Genomic DNA, 22,601 nt, shown 5'->3' with positions numbered 1-22,601 from the left:
GTGTAGCGCCAGCTCAACCAACTTGTGTGGTATAGACCCATAGGCATTAGCCAGGTCTAACCACAACACTGTAAGGTTGCCTCTGTTCTCATGGGCCTCTCTAATGAGCTGTGTGACTACCCCTGTGTGCTCCAAACAACCTGGGCCTCCTGGGATCCCACCATTCTGGACTGAGGGGTCAATATAGCCGTTCCTGAGGAGGAACTCTGTCAGTCTCTGAGAGACGAGGCTGAAAAACACCTTCCCTTCTACACTCAACAAAGAGATTATCCAGAACTGGTCGATGTACCTCGAGTTTTCCTCTTTGGGAATCCAAACTCCCTCAGTGCACCTCCACTGGTCAACCACTTTCTCTCTTCGCCAAATCACCTTCAAGATCTTCCATAGGTGCCGGAGAAGCTCTGGGCATCGCTTATATACAAGATAGGGTACACCACTGGGGCCTGGAACAGATGCTGATTGGGCAGCCTTGATGACCTCCTCAACCTCCTTCAGGCTTGGCTCCTTCAAGTTGAAGTCTGTTGTTGAAAGGGCAGTGTTGATGAGTGCCTTGTTGGTATCCAGGTCTTGTTCCCTCATTGGATCGCTCAAGCTGTCCTGGAGGAAGTGATTCACTTCTTCTTTTGAGCACTGAAGACGCCCAACGCGCCTATCCCCCAGGAGTTGTTTCACAAAGCCAAAGGGATTGGCGATAAAGGCTGTTTTCTTCCTGGCTCTCTCTCTTCCCCTCCTCCTGTGCCACTCTGCTTTGCGAAGAGTCATCAGCTTCCTCCGCAGGATGTTTTGCAATTCTGCTAATGCGTGCTTCTCTTCATCAGCACCTTTCTTGTACTGCTTCTTCAGGGCCCGAAGCTCTTGACGCAGTGTGTGTATTTTAGTAGCCCTGCAGTTCCTAGTGTATGAAGTGGGCTTGGTGTTACCTTTCTCTAACAAGTCAAATCTCTCTAAGGCATATCTGTTGATGATGGTGGTCATTGTATGGAGTTGAGTGTCAGCATCATCTTTGGCTGTTACTTGAAGAATTTTGGAGACATCCTGGTCAAATTGGAGCCACTCATTTCACTTGCTTGCTGGGGGCCACTTTATCCGCTGCTGTGGAACTACTCTGCTGGGGTTAGGAGGCTCTGGTACGTGGAGGGACAGGGCACTGTGGGATGCCTCCTGGCCGGGCTCCTGCGTCTCACCAGGACCTGTGCGTTGCACCATACTATCCCGCTTCAGACATTTCATTCTGGCCTGGTGGATTCTTAGGCCACGTTGGTTCTTGCACAGCTTTCCGCAAATGCATGTTATACTCGTTGTCAGTTCATTTGCATAGGTCGTTAACCTTTGGGCCATCCGGTTGGAGATCTCATCCTCCCCCCCTCTCGGGATCTCCTGGGGGTATATCTCTTTAGGGCTTTCTGTAGCTTGTAGGGGTTCTTTCTCATGAAATAGTTTTTTTAATTTTTAATTAAAAACATTTTTCATGTTGTCATTATGGGGTGTTGTGAGTAGAATTTTGAGGGGAAAAATAATTTACTCCATTTTAGAATAAGGCTGTAACATAACAAAATGTGGGAAAAGTAAAGCATTGTGAAAAGTTTCTGGGGGCACCGTATGTGCTCAGGTTGAACCTTGTTACAGCATACAGTTGTATGCAAAAGTTTGGGCACCCCTGATAATTTCTATGATTTTCCTTTTATAAATCAGTGGTTGTCTGGATCAGAAATTTCAGTTAAATATATCATATAGCAGATGAACACACTGATATTTGAGAAGTGAAATGAATTTTCTATTTACAGAAAGTGCAACAATTATTTAAACAAAATTCGGCAGGTGCATAAATTTGGGCACCCTTGTCATTCTAATGATTTGAATACATTTAGCACTAACTATTGGAACACAAAGTTGGTTTGGTAAGCTCATTGACCCTTGACATCCTTACACAGATGAGTCCAATCATGAGAAAGGGTATTTAAGGTGGCAAATGTTTCCCCTCTTTGCATCTCTTCTAATGAGTGGCAACATGGGAGCCTCTAAACAACTCTCAAATGACCTGAAAACAAAGATTGTTCAACATCATGTTTTAGGGGAAGGATACAAAAAGCTATCTCAGAGATTTCAGGTGTCAGTTTCCACTGTGAGGAACATAGTGAGGAAATGGAAGACCGCAGGCACAGTACAAGTTAAGGCCCGAAGTGGCAGGCCAAGAAAAATCTCAGATAAGCTGACGTGAAGGATGGTGAGAACAGTCATAGTGAACCCACAGACCTGATCCAAAGACTTACATGATCTTGCTGCAGATAGTGTCTCTGTGCATTGTTCAATTATACAGCACACTTTGCACAAGGAGATGCTGTAATGCAGAGGAAGCCTTTTCTGCAAACACGCCACAAACAGAGTAGCTTGGGGTATGCTAAAGCACATTTGGACAAGCCAGCTTCATTTTGGAATAAGGTGCTGTGGACTGATGAAACTAAAATTGAGTTATTTGGACATAACAAGGGGCAGTATGCATAGCAGAAAAAGAACACGGCATTCCAAGAAAAAATGCTTGCTACTTACAGTAAAATTTGGAGGTGGTTCTCCATCATGCTGTGTGGCCAGTGCAGGTACTGGGGATCTTGTTAAAGTTGAGGGTCACATGGATTCCAGTCAATATCAGCAGATTCTTGAGAACAATGTTCATAAATCAGTGACAAAGTTGAATTTGCGCTGGGGTTGCGTTTCAACAAGACAATAACCCTAACCACTGCTCAAAATCTACTAAGGCATTCATGCAGAGGAACAAGTACAACGTTCTGAATATCCATCTCAGTCCCCAGACCTGAATATTACTGAAAATCTGTGGTGTGATTTTAAGCGGGCTGTACAAGCTTGGAAACCAACAAACCTGACATGTTTTGTAAAGAAGAATGGTCCAAAATACCTTCAACCAGAATCCAGACTCTCACTGGGAGCTATAGGAACCATTTAGAGGCTGTTATTTCTGCAAAAGGAGGATCTACTAAATATTGTATTTTTTTCTGCTGGGGTGCCCATATTTATGCACCTGCCTAATATTTTTTAAAGAATTACTGCACACTTTCTGTAAATCCTATAAACTTAATTTCACTTCTCAAATATCACTGTTTGTCTGCTATATGATATATGAGTATTTAACTGAAATTGCTGATCCAAACAACCAATGATTTATAAAGGGAAATCATCAGGGGTGCCCAAACTTTTACATACAACTGTATATTGATGCAGTGCATATATTGTCGCCATGACGATATATGCACCTGTTCAAAGGTACCGGCACATATTGTCTTAAGCGAGAATATATACTGACAGTGAAAGTACATATCATCGCTGGTCATCAGAGCAAGAAGTAAACTTGACGTTTAACTATGATTTCTCTCTCTCTGTCTCACACACACGCACACACACTCACTCGCTCTATGTCCACCAAGAACATAATAAAATCATCGGCATTTATTTATTTAATATGCTGTTTAAATTCAGCGGGTGGTGTCGTCTAATCTGAGGTCGTAGCCCAAAGGTGTTTTTTGTTTTGTTTTGTTATTGGTTTTTTGTTTGTTTTTGTTTTTTGTGAGCAGCCCCCGGGGCAGGGCGGCTCACGGTACTCTCAGGAGGGCAAAGTGGCAGTAGGCTGCAGGCAACACCATCGTGTCACGTGTCGACCGCTAACCCACAACACAGGTAGCTGGCACACAAAGGTCTAAAAAGTATAGGCTTCCCGTGGATGCTCACCGGGCTCGGTTCTGGCGTTTTATTGCTGTGTGCGCATGAAAAGTGTCACATTTATTTTCTTGCAAGTCTTCTCAGCAGCGCCAGGACTTTTTGCGACCAGTGCACACAAGACCGAGGAAGATGGTTTATCCATCCTGTACTGACTGGTGATACGTAACGCAGAGATGCTTCTGTGCAGGCTGTCTTCTGTCACATGGTGGTATGATCCCCAAAGTGAGATTTAAGGACATTTATACAAGTGCTTTTTGCTGTGAAGTTCAATTAAGCGTGCAAGATATTGTAGTGTCGTGTGTGTGCAGACGAGGATGATTCAGACTGCTGCCGGTGGAACAATCACACGGGGATTTACACTGCGCTGACTCTGCAACACAGATATACACGCAAAGCCAACCAGCTGTGCGGATCTAATTCATGCAAGTCTCTCTCGCCCTCTTTCTCTCTTTGATTGATTGATTGGGCAGAATACATGATATGAAATAACAATGACAATATATATACTTATACTTGCCGAGGCTGGAACGAAAAAGCACAGACTTATTTCCATCGTGGTCGTCCCCATGACTTCACAGATAAACAACAAAGACAAAAAAACCCCAGAAATACTTAAAAATGGCTACAAAGCCATCTATATACACAAATTTAAAAAATACAAAATTATTATGACTTCTCTCTCTCACACACAACTGTTGCGGCATATCATGACAGTATGTACCAATGTTTATGGCACATATTGTCGCTGATGCAGTGGACTGTATGTAGTAGTAATACACCTGGCACACATTGTCCCTGGCGACAATATGTACTATGTCGGCATATATTGTCATGGCGGCAATATCTGCACTGCGTCAATATATGCCATAACAAACGTGTGTGTGTGTGTGTAACCCAGGTGGAAAAACCTTGTTTACTTAATTTCGCCTTTCTCTCAATATAATTGTTAATATATTAGAGCTTTGCGCCGCTCGCTCAACCAGAAATAGCACAAATCTTGGCCACTGTTGAGAAAAGGCCACAAACCACACTCTCACGAGCGCCACTAGCTTAGCTTATGGCAAGCTAAAAGTGGTCCAATGAGAGCGGCACTCTGAGCAGGGTGGCCACAAACCGGCGGACAACATTGTCGTAAAAATCCGTAAAAAGCCACAAACCAGCGGAAGACGAACATAGACATTATAAAGACAAGTAGACACCACGCTGGTTGCTGAGCAGCAAGAAATGCAACCGCTGGCACTGGTACCACAGTCTCTTATACAAAGAGACTGGTAGCGTGTTTTTGAAAAGATGGCTGTGATTGGTCCATCTGATACTTCGGCTGCTATTGGCTATCACGCCACGCTCTGTGATTGGCGTAACCGCCAGTTGGTTCCACTCCTCCAGAGACTGTGGTACCAGTGCTACGTTGTAAACAAAGGCTGCAGCCAATCAGAGCGCAGCATGTCTCAGCCAATCCGCAAAATGTTAGAATCCTGACTAAAAGTCATGTGACCAAATAACCCGATACTGACTCCTTTGCATTGGCTGGAGGAGTGGAACCAACTTATGCAACCGCCATCTTGGACAAACATAGATATTATAAAGAGGAGTAGACGCCGCATTGGATGCAAGAAATGCGGCCGCCATCTTGTCATCATCACAAGGCACAGTGAAGGTTTGATTTTATAATTTTATTTTCTTTTATAATCTTTCTAACATAATAGAGTCTGTTCAGATTGCACCCTGCATGATTTACCGTTCAGAACAGAGTTTTATTTAAAACAACACTGAGTTGTAAAATCACTTAGCATATAAAACCTAAGTCTTACACAGAGCTCTGTGGATCCTGTTCTGAGCCCTGATGTAATAAGAAGAGTCCCCCATGCTATCTATGATCCACTTAAAAAACCTCCTCTAACAATGATTCAGCTATTCTTGTGGCGTTTTCTCCTCCTCTCATTGGTCCAAAAGGTTGGTAAGATCCACCTGCTTCTGGCAGTTCTCCTCCCCTCGCGTTGTGTGGCAAAGCTAGCTCGGAAGGAGAGGTTTCCAGCATGTCACTTCCCTCGAGTGTCTTTACCACACCCGTCCCTGACTGACCTGTACAGGACAGGTCATGGCCACATGCTTCAGGCTTCCTCCCTTGTTCCCGTGAGAATCTGCAAAACAACTACGAGGTCTGTGAGAAAAGTAACAGACCTTTTTATTTTTTCAAAAACTATATGGATTTGATTCATATGTTTTTACGTCAGCCAAGCTTGAACCTTTGTGCGCATGTGTGAGTTTTTCCACGCCTGTCGGTTGTGTCATTCGCCTGTGAGCACGCCTTGTGGGAGGAGTGGTCCAGCCCCCTCGTCGGATTTTCATTGTCAGGAAATGGCGGAATGATTTGGGCTTTTTTTCCATCAGAATGTTAGAGACAAGCAGCTGGAAACCATTCGAAAAATTTATCTGGCTTTTGGTGAAAATTTTACGGGCTTCACAGAGAATAAGGACTGTTACTACAGCTTTAAGGACGCCCCACAATGGCGCAGACAAAGAACACCTCCGTTTCGGAGTGCCAGGGGACAAGTTGGGACATGCCTATCTCGGCTTTCAATGCTTACCAGCCCAGTGAGTATAAGAGAAATTGTGGAGACAGCCATTGTTCTATCCACATTGGGCCTGTCCATTGGTGGGCCGGGGTCTGGTGCCTGGGTGAGGGGGCGATGCCTCTCCCCGTGCCCGGATCGCGCGTGGCCCCACGTGCCCCTGCTTCTCCCTCCGGGTTTGTGGGGCCCGTCTGTCTCCCTCTGGCTCCTCGGCTGCCCCTGTCTCTCGAGGGTCTCATCTCGCGCCTCCCTGGCTCGGGGCCACCGGGTGGGGTGGCTCACCCATCTCCGGCTGCCTGGCCCCCTGTCCCTCCTGTTCGTTTGTTCTTTCCCTGTGTTTCCAGTGCTCGTCTGGAGCTGCCACCCCCCCCCCATCCCGTGGTCTCCCTGGTGCCTCCGCGGGTCTGGACGTGGGCCGCGGTGCCCGGTGGGGCTGGTGTGTGTGGCCCACTCCCTGCTCCGTACATGCACGTTATACTGGGGTTTAAGTAGCAAATTATAGGAATCAAATAGTTCTGCGGTCAGGTATTGGGAATGGGTTGATCTCCATCCGCAAATCCTGCCCTGCCATTTTAATGCATACACTATATTTCAACACAATTAGTAAACACACTTACTATTTAGAGTCGGAGTCACAGGCGGTGGTGGGTTTGCAGGGAAGGCTGTGGTGCAGCATTGTGCCGCAGCCTCCCACGGCATTCTGCCACCTGCCATCTCCTGCCCTGCTTTTAATGCAACACTATCTGGGGGGGGGGGGGGGGGGGGTGTTGTGGGGCTCGCCAGTTCTGCCGTGATCTCTGGGCCCTGCTCTGGGGCTCGTGGGGCACGGGGTCCTGCGGTTCATTGGGGGGATGGGTGATGGCGGTGGGGCGCGGGTGTTGGGACGGGGGCAGACGGCTGCTGTGGGTTTGGGGGCTGCAGTTTCCATGGGGTGGGGTGTTCTCCCGTTTTCTCTTAGGCAGTCTCCCGATCTTGGGTTTGGTGTCCAGGGTGGGGTCCAGGATGGGGGTGGATTGGGGGCTGGTGGGGTCTGAGGGGTCCTGCAGGCTGCCTGGGGGGTCTCAGGTGTCTAGGGGATCTTGTGCGCTTCCTGGCCCGGGGGGTGGGTCTCAGCTCTTTTTTGGGGGCCAGGCCCCGCACTAGTATGCTGGTGGTCCCTGCCTGCGATCTGAGTTCAGTTGCGGTGGCTCCTTTGCCCCCCGTCCCCACCGCCACTCGCTCCTCCCTCTTGGGTCCGTGGCCAGGTTGGTGTGGTTCTGGGCACCCCCCTCTTGATGGGCCCTGCCGATGCCCTGCATGCTTCCCTCGGGTATGGAATTGCTTCCTGTGCCTCCATTGGGGGGGTAGTGTCGGGTGTGCGTTCCGGCGCCATCGGGCCCCCCCCCCTTGTTGGTCCGTCATGCTGCCTTGGTGGCTCTTTTGGCTGCCCTTCCTGGCCCCTGTGCCCTTCCGCTTCCCTTTTTCGCCTGGTTCCTTCTGTCCTCCTGGGACCCTGCGTCCTGGACCCATTTCCGTCGTCGCTTGCTGTCGGCCGTATGGCTTCCGGCGCACCGCAGTGGTCCATGTCATATGGTAGGGTTCTGTACTTTTATCTTAGCCCAACACACCAGCCACAGTAGTGATCGTAATGTGAAGAACTTACTCATTGTGCTTCATCATGGTCCATTCCACAATAAAAAAGCACAGACAGACAGTGGCCATGTCCAGCCATAACTTGTCCACTGCAGTCTGTAAAGTGTCAAGATTTGTTCCAGTGACAACAAAGGCTTTTCTCTCTCCTTCTCCCTGTTTTTAACCCCTTAAGCCCTAGAGCCTATTTCACCAAAATCACATACCCATGCATTATGATTTATTTCTCAGCTTGTACAAGGTCAAAAATGCAAAAGTCTGGATCAGCTAAAAGACAGGTCCAGGGATGTTGTGGATGCAAAAAAATTGAAAGTAAATAATACTTGGTAGGAGTAAATGAGGGTTTTTTTTTTTCCCAAAAAATGAATTCCGATTTATGTCTTTATTTGCTTGGCGTTTCAGTTGTGGTTAGTTGATAGGTGATTGAAGTGGATACTTTTGTAGAGGAGACTTTGTTAACATTTTGATGTATAATAAGTGTATGTTGGTGTCAGCATTGGTTAGTTATGAGTGTTCAAATGTTCCAAAACAGGGCAAATTTGGGGACTCTAGGGTTTAAGAGGTTAAAGAAAAAAAAGTTCTCTGCAACCCGGAGACAACTTTGATGAGTAGAATGATGTGTAATTATTTAAATTAAAATAAAACAAAGTAGGGTAAATACAATTCAATGAGAATTGTCATGCTTTGTTTTGGGTTTGAGGTCTTGGAATAATAACCAAAGACATCTCTGGTAAGAAACATTAATTGTTATTATTAAAAACATATGAGCAGATTTCTCATGAGACTGAATTGAGATTTTCAGATTTTTTTTATGAGTAATAAAGGTTGCGAGATGGAGAAATCCAAAAGCAATTGAGCAAAAATTAAATGAAACTACAAATACACATCAGCTGCACATTTCACAATATTGCGGGGTTTTTTTTTTTTTAAAAAAGAACGTCAAAGCCAACTGCAAATATAACAGGGAAAAAAATTCAAAGCGTGACAAAAAGCCTGGTAAAAGTTCCATTCTGAAGGCCACAGCCAAAAGAAAGATGACAAAGGACCATGGATCAGCACCATGGACAGCAGCGCTGCAAGAAAAACTCAGCACCATGGACAGCACTCCACACCCTGAAGCCCTTAATTTTCTTTTAATTAGTCACCACAGGTGCATTTGCTTGTCCAGCGGTATTAATATTGCTTGTTAAAGTGGCTGTGGGATGGAAAATACAGTCATGCAGGTATTATTAAAGTTAATTATTATTTACTCTTTTGATCAGCCTAAGCCTAGTCTCCCCTCATTTGTTTGTCGCAAGTTAGGAGCCGGCATGTGACACCAGGGATAAGATGAAAATTAAAAAAGCTGAAAAAACAAACAGGTTGTGGTATTGGTGGTATGCACGTCTCTAGAAACATGATAATAACAGAGATCATTGACCTGAATTGTTTTGTTTTCTTGTGTCTGAATCGATTCACCACTAGGCTTGAGCCCCCCCATGACCCTTTAATTGGAATAAGTTGGTCTAGAAAATGAGTGAATCCATTAAAGGATCATTTTGTGAGGAAGAATTCAATCCACATCACGGCTTTTGTCTAAATGCTTAATTTCTGTAAATAGCTGTCTGTACTCTGAAAAAAGTGAAACATCAGTGCACTTCATTCAAAGTACTTATTTACATTGGTCTAATGGAAAATTGTGGTTTGCAGTTTAAATCTGCTGGAATCACTTTACCAAATCATAAATATACATTGTGAAAAACAACAACAACAACAACAAAAGCTGTAACAAATTATACTCAACAAAAATATAAACGCAACACTTTTGGTTTTGCTCACATTTTGTATAAGATGAACTCAAAGATCTAAAACTTTTTCCACATACACAGTATCACCATTTCCCTCAAATATTGTTCACAAACCAGTCTAAATCTGTGATAGTGAGCACTTCTCCTTTGCTGAGATAATCCATCCCACCTCACAGGTGTGCCATATCAAGATGCTGATTAGACACCATGATTAGTGCACAGGTGTGCCTTAGACTGCCCAAACTAAAAGGCCACTCTGAAAGGTGCAGTTTTGTTTTATTGGGGGGGGGGGGGGGATACCAGTCAGTATCTGGTGTGACCACCATTTGCCTCATGCAGTGCAACACATCTCCTTCGCATAGAGTTGATCAGGTTGTCAATTGTGGCCTGTGGAATGTTGGTCCACTCCTCTTCAATGGCTGTGCGAAGTTGCGACGACGAACTGGAGTCAGGTCGAGACCCCGATGAGGACGACGAGCATGCAGATGAGCTTCCCTGAGACGGTTTCTGACAGTTTGTGCAGAAATTCTTTGGTTATGCAAACCGATTGTTTCAGCAGCTGTCCGAGTGGCTGGTCTCAGACGATCTTGGAGGTGAACATGCTGGATGTGGAGGTCCTGGGCTGGTGTGGTTACACGTGGTCTGCGGTTGTGAGGCTGGTTGGATGTACTGCCAAATTCTCTGAAACGCCTTTGGAGACGGCTTATGGTAGAGAAATGAACATTCAATACACGAGCAACAGCTCTGGTTGACATTCCTGCTGTCAGCATGCCAATTGCACGCTCCCTCAAATCTTGCGACATCTGTGGCATTGTGCTGTGTGATAAAACTGCACCTTTCAGAGTGGCCTTTTATTGTGGGCAGTCTAAGGCACACCTGTGCACTAATCATGGTGTCTAATCAGCATCTTGATATGGAACACCTGTGAGGTGGGATGGATTATCTCAGCAAAGGAGAAGTGCTCACTGTCCCAGATTTAGAGTGGTTTGTGAACAATATTTGAGGGAAATGGTGATATTGTGTATGTGGAAAAAGTTTTAGATCTTTGAGTTCATCTCATACAAAATGGGAGCAAAACCAAAAGTGTTGCATTTATATTTTTGTTGAGTGTACATAATTTTTTTTAAGTTGATCCAAAGTGGAATTTTTTTTCAGTGTAGTTTGGAGATTTCTAATAAATTAAGCATTTCTGTTTTGTTGAATGTGCACACTGGCCGGCCTCAGACTGACTGACGTCACTAATGAGAACAAAGCACTGATTCATTCGGTGTTGAAAAATAACACAGCTTTACTAAAGCCCTTTAAAATATTTCAGTTAATAAGCACCAATCTTGTAATCCATTAAAAAAAACCTACACTCTGTTTGGGGGGGTGGGGTAGCAGGAGGTGGTAATGGTAGAAATTTTTTTTCAAATATGCTTACATCCACTTCAGAGATTGTACATTGTGTAATTTGAGAGATATTTCATATAGGAAGTGGGTGTCTGCCATGACAAAAAAAACCCACCCCATGCAACAAAGAAAACTGCAATATATACTGTAATTTTAACGTCTTTCAAAATATTAGAATGCAATTGTTTTGACTTCATGATTAGTTTTGATGAACCCTGCATTGAACACAACATTCAGGTTTATGATATATAATGCTCCTGACTTAGTAGTACTTGTTTTAGAGAAGTCACAAAAGCTACATAAGTACTGATATTATTACAGTGATCATGCAATTACACATGTAATTTCAAGTCACAGCATGGCAAGTTGTAGTAAATCAAGTGTCATGGCCAAGCCAAAAACAAGATCTCAGGCTAAAGAATTTGATAAAACCTTTGACAATGGTTTATGTTTGTAAAGTTTTTGAAGAGCATGGCCTCCTCCTAAATTCTGTTATTCACACAGTGTTACTGAAATAAAACCTTTGTGAAAGAATTGTGTTTATAAAGTTTTTTGAAGCGCATGGACAAACTTTACACATAGTGGAATAGCCAGATAATTGAAAATAGACCATATTTTGTTACATTCAAGGGGTGGGGGGTTATTTTCAAGATATAGGATTAATTTTGATACCAAAATGCTGGTATTAATATTGTGAATCATTTCCCAAGTGGATGTATTGAAATTCTCACTTGTGATTTTACCACCTCCTGCTAGTGGGGGGTGGGGGGGGGGGCAGACTTGGAGCATGCAAACTAATTTGTATCAGTTCGAGGTTAAAAAGAAATGCTTAAACAAGACAATTGAAAAAAAAAAAAGATTGTCATGTCTCTGCAGCAGCCTTATTTTCGTTCTCTGGGTTGTGGAGGAGGGAGACGTCTCCTTATGTAGTGTCTGCAGATGTCCGACAGCGGGAGCACCCTGAAATTAATCATCTGTGATATTAAACCTCTTACTTTTCTTCCCCCAGTGTGAGTGTATCTCCATCCATGATGGACAGGCTGGTATACTGACTGGCAATGCCTGGTGGGAACTTTATTGATTGGATCATGGGATTCAGCATGATGGGGAAATGGCCAGTGACGAGACTTGGAGGAGGAGATTATTCATTCAATGTGAGACTGGAGCTGGAAAACATGTCCCCAGGTCTGTCTTTGGGGACTTGGAACGCACTGTCATTGGTGTTATCAGTTTTCACTGTAAGTTTATGAGAAAAGAGATTTGAAATGCAGAATCTAAACAACAGTTATATCTGCTCAGATGAGGTGAGTACTGGGACCTACCGCCATCTCTGATGCTGCCAACAACTATGCCCGTGGTCACTACACCATTGGCAGAGGTCATTGACCTGGTGCTGGACAGGATCTGCAAAAAAAAAAAAAAAAAAAAAATCCCTGCTTTTTATGTTTGGTAGTGCGTGGCCCAAATTGTCCTTATGAACAAGCTGCCCTTGGCTACAACCATTTTCGTGGGGACTCTGCCTTGTTCCACCACAATTGGGAGGTGTACAGTAATGTTCAAAAAGTCCTAAAAAGTGGATCTTTCACATGATCACTACACATTTTCTGGCAAGAGCATTGCCCTCAACATATATCTTCCAATGCTCTTTAGGTATCATCATCTGTCAGATCACTACAGAGGATATGGCATAAATATTTACAAGTGTCGGCTTTTTCACAATGGATCCCCATCAGGGTAAAGTCGTGAATGTGAATGACCTTCAACTTTCTGCATTGAGAAACCATGACATTGTTCTTGGAGCTATTATGTTGAATGTCATGTGGCATCTCATAGTCTGAAAATACAGACAAAAGCAAAGATAATCCCTTCATTGATGGAGCCATGAGGAGGAGGTCATCCACATACGTGACATGATTCATCAATGAAGCACCAACCAGCAAACCTAAGGTATTGACTTAAAGCCACCCAAATGCAAAACAGATATGGTGAAAAGAGTTTTCCCATGATGTATACCATTTCTCACGTTGATGCCATTAGATGTTATCCTTAAAACACTAGAATTCTCACAATATAGAGAAACCCCCCATTATTACTGCCTTTTCAAACAAGGCATAATGATTTATATAGTCAAATCTTTTTGATGCATGAGTCAAATATGAGTATATGTTACTACTAAAATGACAATATTTTATAAGTGACTCTTTGAGAGCATAAATACACATATCAATGCTGTGTTGCTTTAAAGCCAAACTGGTTGTCACAGGTAATAAGACAAAATGAGATCCAATGCTCTTTAGGTATCATCATCTGTCAGATCACTACAGAGGATATGGCATAAATATTTACAAGTATCAGCTTTTTCACAATGGATCCCCATTCAGGGTAAAGTCATGAATGTGAATGACCTTCAACTTTCTGCATTGAGAAACCATGACATTGTTCTTGGAGCTATTATGTTGAATGTCATGTGGCATCTCATAGTCTGAAAATATAGGCAAAAGCAAAGATAATCCCTTCATCGATGGAGCCATGAGGAGGAGGTCATCCACATACGTGACATGATTCATCAATGAAGCACCAATCAGCAAACCTAAGGTATTGACGTTCAAGCCATCCAGATGCAAAACAGATATGGTGAAAAGAGTTTTCCCATGATGTATACCATTTCTCACATTGATGCCATTAGATGTTATCCTTAAAACACTAGAATTCTCACAATATAGAGAAACCCCCCATTATTACTGCCTTTTCAAACAAGGCATAATGATTTATTTAGTCAAATCTTTTTGATGCATGAGTCAAATATGAGTATATGTTACTACTAAAATGACAATATTTTATAAGTGACTCTTTGAGAGCATAAATACACATATCAATGCTGTTGCTTTAAAGCCAAACTGGTTGTCACAGGTAATAAGACAAAATGAGATCTGTTCATTTATTATTATCTTTTATCACACTTTTGATACTGTACAAGCTAGTATGACTGATCTGTAATTGCTTTTTATCGCATATACTCTTTACTGCCTGTTTTTATTTTTTTATTTTACAATTTGCTAGATATACCTTTGCAATATTGAGATTTATTACAATTTAAATGAGATTGTTAGATACTGTTTAAATAGTCTCATCATCCTTATTTATCCCACATAAAACACGTAATGTGCTACAGCAGACGGGGCCTGTCTGGTACCAACAAGGGGCATAATTACTCAGCATTTCTTACAATGAAGCGCCATGTTTGCTGCACAATAGCGGGAGGATGTCAGTAATCGGGGTGGGGTCCGTAAGGCGGGTTTTGGAATGATACGCCAACTCATCCAATAGATATCTGCTATCAAGCACCGGGGCGTATGACTGACAGGGGTTTGACCAATAGCATCCATAAATGCTGACGCCGCCTTCTTAAAAAGTGGCCGTCCGTCGGGGTGCTATTGTTGTCTCTACGTCGGCATCATCACTGCTGGTTTTGGAGACTCTGTTCCGAAAACCTTCAACAGCAAAGATAATTTGGATAAACTAAAATGGTAAGACTAGTGGAAATTTAGAATTTTATTAAGTAGGGCGTTCAGTTTTGTCAGCTTTATTTTGTAGTGAGGACTCAATAGACTGTCAAAAAAAAAAAAAAAAACAGCCAAAGGCGCAGTTAGACGCGTTACTCCAGCCTTGAAAATGTGACTTTTAAATATGTTGCGTTTAAAGTGTGGGGCTCGGTGCCTTCTTGGTTTTCTAACAGTGTGTAACAAGGCTGAACAGACGTGTTGGTGGGTAATGAACAGCAAGCTTCAGCGTCGCTAGTGATTCACTGGTGAAGCCTTGTGACAAATGAAGATTTCCCCCTTTTTGTATGGAGTGAGGAATGGGAGTGTCAGCGCTAGGTGGTGAGTATGCTGTGGCCGAAGACGACCGAAATTTACCGAGCGCTAGGTGGGTGGGTGGGGGGGGGGATGCATCCCAAATGCTATGTAAAATATGCATAACGCAAAATAAAATGCATTAACCACAATTATGGCAATAAAATCCCTAATCAATGCCAAAGGTAATACACTTAAATATCTCTCATCAATGTCAATAACCTTTTTTGGGGTGTGGGGGCTAATTGTTCCTAAGTCTGCTCTGCAGTGAAACTTTTTAAAATGTGCATTGTGTATATACGTGTGTGCGCCATGCTCATTTTAAACACTGCAAAGCAGCCTGAGGAGCAGTTAGGTCCCATTTATTAAAAAAATCATCCTTGATGTCAGAAAAAACTGAGGTGTTTTTTTTTTTTTCTTAAACAAAACAAAATAATACAGTAAAATTTGGAAGTTTATGGTGTTCATGTCAGTCTCAAGGATTCACAGCCCTGGTTCTTTCCTGAAGCTTGTGGCAATCAAGACGAGATTTTTTTTTTTTTTTATTGAACACAATAAAATGATATAGAAAAACATACATCAACTTCTACAAAGTAAGAATTACAAAACAAGCCAGCCTGCCAGGAAATGGACCTTTTCATGTCTCAAAGGAGTGAGTTTGTTCTGGTAGTTGTCACACCTGCCAGAAGAAATTCAACAACTTTGTTGTTGCAAAAATATGCATTAACATAAAATGCACAGGTGGGGAAAAATACCCTGGGAGCTGGTAAAAGTATACTAAAATTATAATTTGATTGAAGCTATTACATTTCTTTGAATTATAATTAAGTTTATGTTTACACTATTAAGCTTTCTCAACATGATTTCAGTAATTTTGTATCTTAAGAGGGGCTGATCAATAATAAATTATCTTCCTCCTTCCACATAAAAAATGTAAATGTTAAAATGGTCTCATTATTTGTCCCACATAAAACATGTAAACGTGCTGGAGCAGATGTCGCCTGTCTGGTACCAACAAGGGGATAATTACTCAGCATTTCTCAGAATTAAGCACCATGTTTGCTGCACAATAGGGGGAGGATGCCAGGAATCGGGGTGGAGTATGAAAGGTGGGCTTTGGATCAATACTCAGACTCATCTAACAGGAAGTTTTCAACCTGACCTACTATTGCCATCCATAAACACTGAGTTTGCTTGTGCATAAATAAGACTGCTCATCTTGTACGCCATTATATTATCTGTTCTTTTGAATTTGAGACTTTTGCAAGGACAGCGCAACAAGAACTTGGGGCATCTAAAATGGGGAGACATACCATGACCGCCCCCCGTGTGTTCGTGCTGGGAAGGCTAAACAAAAGTGGCGTTCAGAAGATTGCTGTGGACAAACACTAGAACCACTGTAACAAACGTTTGTGGCATTTTAGTACTGCCTGGCCTTAAACTGTGCTGTGTATGCGTAGGTATGTAGGCTGTACTGAGCTGCTATTCTGACTTAACTGACCACCTGATGAATTTGTAAGCAAAATGCACTACCGTTTCACTTGCTGTCAATCTATTCACTTAAGTCAGCAGATTTTTCAGTATTGTCAGCTGCAGATGTGAAGTTAACAACTTATATTCAACTTGACTTGTATCTTTGACTCATTAACTAATTCTCTCCCTTTTTAGCGTGAGTGTATCTCCATCCACGTTGGTCAGGCTGGTGTCCAGATTGGCAATGCCTGCTGGGAGCTTTACTGCCTGGAACATGGGATCCAGCCTGATGGGCAGATGCCCAGTGACAAGACCATTGGAGGAGGAGATGATTCTTTCAATACCTTCTTCAGTGAGACAGGAGCTGGAAAACATGTCCCCAGGGCTGTCTTTGTGGACCTGGAGCCCACTGTCATTGGTAAGTGTCATCTGTTTGCACTGTAATTTTGGGAGTAATGAGACTAGAAATGCACCATCTGAACAACAGTTTCCTCATCTCAGATGAGGTGCGTACTGGGACCTACCGCCAGCTCTTCCACCCAGAGCAGCTCATCACTGGCAAGGAAGATGCTGCCAACAACTATGCCCGTGGGCACTACACAATTGGCAAAGAGATCATTGACCTGGTGCTGGACAGGATCCGCAAGCTGGTGTGTGACAGATAATTCCTACCTGACAAATGAATATGTTGTGTACAGTTTGAACATTATCGTTCTGTCTTCAGGCTGACCAGTGCACCGGTCTTCAGGGCTTCCTGGTTTTCCACAGCTTTGGTGGTGGCACAGGCTCTGGTTTCACCTCCTTGTTGATGGAGCGTCTGTCTGTAGACTACGGCAAGAAATCCAAGTTGGAGTTTTCAATCTACCCAGCCCCTCAGGTTTCCACTGCTGTGGTGGAGCCCTACAACTCCATCCTGACCACCCACACCACCTTAGAGCACTCAGACTGTGCCTTCATGGTCGATAATGAGGCCATCTATGATATCTGCCGTAGGAACCTTGATATTGAGCGTCCTACGTACACCAACCTGAACAGGTTGATCAGTCAAATTGTTTCTTCCATCACTGCCTCCCTTCGATTCGATGGTGCCCTCAATGTTGATCTGACGGAGTTCCAGACCAACTTGGTACCGTATCCCCGTATTCATTTTCCTCTGGCCACCTATGCCCCTGTCATCTCTGCTGAGAAGGCTTACCATGAGCAGCTCTCAGTGGCTGAAATCACCAATGCTTGCTTTGAACCAGCAAATCAGATGGTGAAATGTGACCCTCGTCACGGCAAGTATATGGCCTGTTGCCTCTTGTACCGTGGCGATGTGGTACCCAAAGATGTAAATGCTGCCATTGCGGCCATCAAGACCAAGCGCACCATCCAGTTTGTGGACTGGTGCCCCACTGGTTTCAAAGTTGGCATAAACTACCAGCCTCCCACCGTAGTTCCTGGTGGAGACCTGGCCAAGGTCCAGAGGGCCGTGTGCATGCTGAGCAACACCACTGCTATTGCAGAGGCCTGGGCCCGTCTGGACCACAAGTTTGACCTGATGTATGCAAAGCGTGCCTTTGTTCACTGGTATGTTGGTGAAGGTATGGAGGAGGGCGAGTTCTCTGAGGCCAGAGAGGACATGGCTGCTCTGGAGAAGGATTACGAAGAGGTTGGAGTTGACTCTCTTGAGGGTGAAGGAGAGGAGGAAGGGGAGGAGTATTAGTGTGAAAAAATTGTAGTTCAATGTTCTGATAAGATGTTTAACTTTAATCATTTGCTCTTCTAAATAACCTGATGGAAGGAGGAATGTTGGTGTTGGGGAAACACAGTTTAAGCATTGGAATAGATGTTGCTTCTCCAAATAAATGGTAAGGGAGGAATATTAATGTACTAGTTGCACAGAAAACTGATAAAGCTTTGTCATAAGATGTCTTGGTAACTTGTTCAACTTGAAAATAAAATAATTTGGAATTTCCCCCCAAACTGGTTTGAGTGATTTCATTTAGGCCACTGACGCAGTTAACACCAGTTGTACAACCCCAATTCCAATGAAGTTGGGGTGTTGTGTAAAATGTAAATTAAAAACAATACAATGATTTGCAAATCCTCTTCAACCTATATTCATCTAAATACACAACAAGACATTTAATGTTCAAACAAACTTTTAGTGCAAATATTTGCTCATTTTGAAATGAATGCCTGCAACACACTTCAAAAAAAGCTGGGGCAGTGGTAAACATACCACTGTCCCAGCATCACCTTTCCTTCTAACACTCGATAAGCATTTGGGAACTGAGGACAATTGTTGAAGCTTTGTAGGTGGAATTCTTTCCCATTCTTGCTTGATGTACGACTTCAGTTGTTCAACAGTCCGGGGTCTCATGTCGTATTTTGCGCTTCATAATATGCCACATGTTTTCAATGGGCAACATGTCTGGACTGCAGGTAGGCCAGTCTAGTACCTGTACTTTTTTTTTTTTTTTTTTTTTTTTTTTACTACAAAGCCATGCTGTTGTAACACGTGCAGAATGTGGTTTGACATTGCTTGGATGGCAGAATGTGTTACTCCAAAATGTGGATGTACCTTTCAGCATTGCTGGTGCCATCACAGATGTAAGTTGTCAATGCCATGGGCACTAACACACCCCACTACATCACAGATGCTGGCTTTTGAACTTTGTGCTGTTAACAATCTGGATGGTCTTTGTCCTCTATTGTCCGGAGGACACGACATCCATGATTTCTAAAAATGATTTGAAATGTGGACTCATCAGACCACAACACACTTTTCCACTTTGCATCTGTCCATTTCAAAGGAGCTCAGGCCCAGAGAAGGTGGCAGCGTTTCTGGATGTTGATGTATGGTCTTCGCTTTGCAGGGTAGAGTTTTAACTTGCACTTGTAGATGTCAGTTAACAGTTCCTCACTACAATGGTTTTCTGAAGTGTTCTGAGCCCATCCAGTAAGATCCTTTACACCAGTGATTCTCAACCGGGGTGCCACGGCACCCTAGGGTGCCGTGATCGATCGTCAGGGGTGGCGTGGGTATTTTTCATATTCGCGATTACCGTGAATTTATTTTATCCACAAAGCATAAAACGACAGAATCTGACGTCAAACGTGCTGCAGCCTCGCTCTCGTCTTAAAGCGGGACAATAACAAGGAGGCTGACGGCCGATTAAAACAGTGCCGTCTCCTTCAAAAGCCGTCTAAAAGGGGGAGCTGTCGGTGTGTGTGCCTGTGTGCGCGCGCGCGGAGTTAACAGGCTGCAGACTGCGAGGGAAGGGGTGGGTCAGGGAGGGGAGGGGGTGGGTGAGGGAGATTCCTGAATGCAGGCGTGACACGTTCAGTGTGCATCGAGTGCGGAGCAGAGAGGATTTTAACCCGAGTGAACGTTAAAAAAACGGAAACGTGAAGCTGCCTTTACTTCTCTCTGAACTTTCTCTAAAGGTGTGATTCTGCCATTACCATCCTGTTCACACCATGTGCGCGTCGTATGCTGAATTTATGAGATCATGAGATGAAATAAACGGTCAAATATCTTTAAAAACATATTTAAAAAATGAGAATATATGAATGAACTGAGCCACAAAAAAAAAAAAAACTTCAGACGCAGAGATCACAAAAAGCAGGTGAGAACTCTGAACTTTAACAGCTGTTATTTTCCAAAGGTATTTATTTGTTCAATCTTGAGCTTAATGCAGTGTTTAAGCACAAAATGTGACTGATGAGGAGAAAATTTCAGAAATGCAACAAACAACCACAAAGAAAAAGTGGGGACTGTATGTAAAATGAAGATAAAAATGTTGCACCATTCCAAGTTTCCCACTCACAGAAACCAAACATTCTTTCAGAGTTGTGTAATTATACTACAATAGTAGAATATAAAGAAGGGGAAAAAAGAAAAAAAAATAGACAATATATTCGTCAATCGCAATTATTTGTCTGACAATTAATCGTCTCCAGAAATTCCTAATCGTGACAGCCCTACTTGAGATCAGAGCGCAAAATGCTTGAGGATTTTCGAAATGCGGTGTTTTCTGTATCGATTTTCTACTGTGATAACTGGGTTTTGCGCAAAACCAGAGGTAATAGCATTATAATATTATTTTGGTTGGTGATGTGCCACAGGATTTTGTAAATATAAAAAGGGTGCCGCGGCTCAAAAAAGGTTGAAAATCACTGCTTTACACAATGATGTCGATTTTTAATGGTGCTGCCTGAGGGATCGAAGGTCACGGGCATTCGATATTGATTTTCAGCCTTGCCGCTTACTTGTAGAAAGTTCTCCAGATTCTCTAAATCTTCTGATTATATTATGGACTGTAGATGATGGAATCCCAAAATTCCTTGCAATTGAATGTTGAAAAAAGTTCGTAAACTGTTGGTCTCCTGCCCATGCAGTTGTTCACAAAGTGGTGAGCCTCGCCCTGTCTTTACTCCTGAACGGCTAAGTCTTTTGGGGATGCTCCTTTTATACACAATCATGACACTCACCTGTTTCCAATTAACCTGTTCATCTCTGGAATGTTTCCAAGCAGGTGTTCTTTGAGCAGTCAACTTTCCCAGTCTTTTGTTGCCATTGTCCCAGCGTTTTTTGTGTGTGTGTTGCAGGCATCAATTTCAAAATGAGCAAATACTTGCACAAAAACATTTTATCAGTTTGAACATTTTTTTTTTTTGTCTGGTGTATTCAATTGAGCATAGGTTGAAGAGGATTTGCAAATCATTCTATTTTGTTTTTATTTACATATTTCACACAATGTCCCAGATATTTGGCTTTGCAGTGCAACATAAAACAAAAACACAGTATGAACTGGGGAATTTATTGCACACCTGTCACATAACTACAACCCCTGACAAAAAATTATGGAATCACTGACCTCGGAGGATGTTCTGCAGATCGCAGACATGACACAAAACTGAAGTCATTTCAAATGGCAACTTTCTGGCTTTAAGAAACACTATAAGAAATCAGGAAAAAAAATAATTGTGGCAGTCAGTAACGGTTACTTTTTTAGACCAAGCAGAGGGAAAAAAATATGGACTCACTCAATTCTGAGGAATAAATTATGGAATCACCCTGTAAATTTTCATCCCCAAAACTAACACCTGCATCAAATCAGATCTGCTTGTTAGTCTGCATCTAAAAAGGAGTGATCACACCTTGGAGAGCTGTTGCACCAAGTGGACTGACATGAATCATGGCTCCAACACGAGAGATGTCAGTTGAAACAAAGGAGAGGATTATCAAACTCTTAAGAGGGTAAATCATCATGCAATGTTGCAAAAGATGTTGGTTGTTCAGTCAGCTGTGTCTAAACTCTGGACCAAATACAAACAACATGGGAAGGTTGTTAAAGGCAAACATACTGGTAGACCAAGGAAGACATCAAAGCGTCAAGACAGAAAAAGCAATATGTCTCAAAAATCGAAAATGCACAACAAAACATGAGGAAGGAATGGGAGGAAACTGGAGTCAACGTCTGTGACCGAACTGTAAGAAACCGCCTAAAGGAAATGGGATTTACATACAGAAAAGCTAAACGAAAGCCATCGTTAACACCTAAACAGAAAAAAACAAGGTTACAATGGGCTAAAGAAAAGCAATCGTGGACTGTGGATGACTGGATGAAAGTCATATTCAATGATGAATCTCGAATCTGCATTGGGCAAGGTGATGATGCTGGAACCTTTGTTTGGTGCCGTTCCAAGATGACTGAAGAGAACATGTAAATTTCCACAGTCATTGATGATATGGGGCTGCATGTCAGGTAAAGGCACTGGGGAGATGGCTGTCATTACATCATCAATAAATACACAGGTTTACGTTGATATTTTGGACACTTTTCTTATCCCATTAATTGAAAGGATGTTTGGGGATGATGAAATCATTTTTCAAGATGATAATGCATCTTGCCATAGAGCAAAAACTGTGAAAACATTCCTTGCAAAAAGACACATAGGGTCAATGTCATGGCCTGCAAATAGTCCGGATCTCAATCCAATTGAAAATCTTTGGTGGAAGTTGAAGAAAATGGTCCATGACAAGGCTCCAACCGGAAAAGGTGATCTGGCAACAGCAATCAGAGAAAGTTGGAGCCAGATTGATGAAGAGTACTGTTTGTCACTCATTAAGTCCATGCCTCAGAGACTGCAAGCTGTTATAAAAGCCAGAAGTG

At 43.0% G+C, this 22,601-nt stretch overlaps 2 protein-coding genes and 1 long non-coding RNA gene across 8 annotated transcripts in view; 2 read left to right on the top strand and 1 right to left on the bottom strand.

The window, feature by feature from the left end:
* LOC117523410 overlaps positions 1 to 13,557 on the bottom strand; it is a 19,167-nt gene extending 5,610 nt beyond the window's left edge. Inside the window, exons 1-2 of the long non-coding RNA XR_004564498.1 lie at positions 13,546 to 13,557; positions 11,257 to 11,270 (exon numbers count right to left, since the gene is read on the bottom strand). This is a non-coding gene — a long non-coding RNA (uncharacterized LOC117523410). The remainder of the gene's footprint in view (positions 1 to 11,256; positions 11,271 to 13,545) is intronic.
* The window catches only part of LOC117523407 (tubulin alpha-1B chain-like), a 29,608-nt gene extending 11,391 nt beyond the window's left edge, over positions 1 to 18,217 (top strand). Inside the window, exon 5 of the mRNA XM_034184925.1 lies at positions 18,174 to 18,217. The gene's annotated coding sequence lies outside the window, so the exon portion shown is untranslated. The remainder of the gene's footprint in view (positions 1 to 18,173) is intronic.
* On the top strand, positions 2,679 to 22,601 carry LOC117523408 (tubulin alpha-1B chain-like). 6 transcript variants are annotated; one of them, XM_034184928.1, is made up of 5 exons: positions 2,679 to 2,685; positions 2,897 to 2,900; positions 16,633 to 16,855; positions 16,939 to 17,087; positions 17,162 to 18,222. In XM_034184928.1, the coding sequence occupies exons 2-5, from the start codon at positions 2,898 to 2,900 to the stop codon at positions 18,140 to 18,142; spliced, it is 1,356 nt and encodes a 451-aa protein (XP_034040819.1). In that variant the 5' UTR covers positions 2,679 to 2,685; position 2,897; the 3' UTR covers positions 18,143 to 18,222. The 6 variants fall into 6 exon arrangements, with proteins under 6 accessions (XP_034040819.1, XP_034040820.1, XP_034040822.1 ...); XM_034184927.1 differs by lacking the exons at positions 2,679 to 2,685; positions 2,897 to 2,900 and adding exons at positions 14,489 to 14,637; positions 22,597 to 22,601 and having other exon boundaries at positions 17,162 to 18,141; XM_034184929.1 differs by lacking the exons at positions 2,679 to 2,685; positions 2,897 to 2,900 and adding an exon at positions 11,105 to 11,113.

Source organism: Thalassophryne amazonica, chromosome 13, assembly GCF_902500255.1.
Source record: "Thalassophryne amazonica chromosome 13, fThaAma1.1, whole genome shotgun sequence".
In the NCBI taxonomy this organism is placed as follows: domain Eukaryota; kingdom Metazoa; phylum Chordata; class Actinopteri; order Batrachoidiformes; family Batrachoididae; genus Thalassophryne; species Thalassophryne amazonica.
This window is presented reverse-complemented; position numbering and strand designations above follow the sequence as displayed.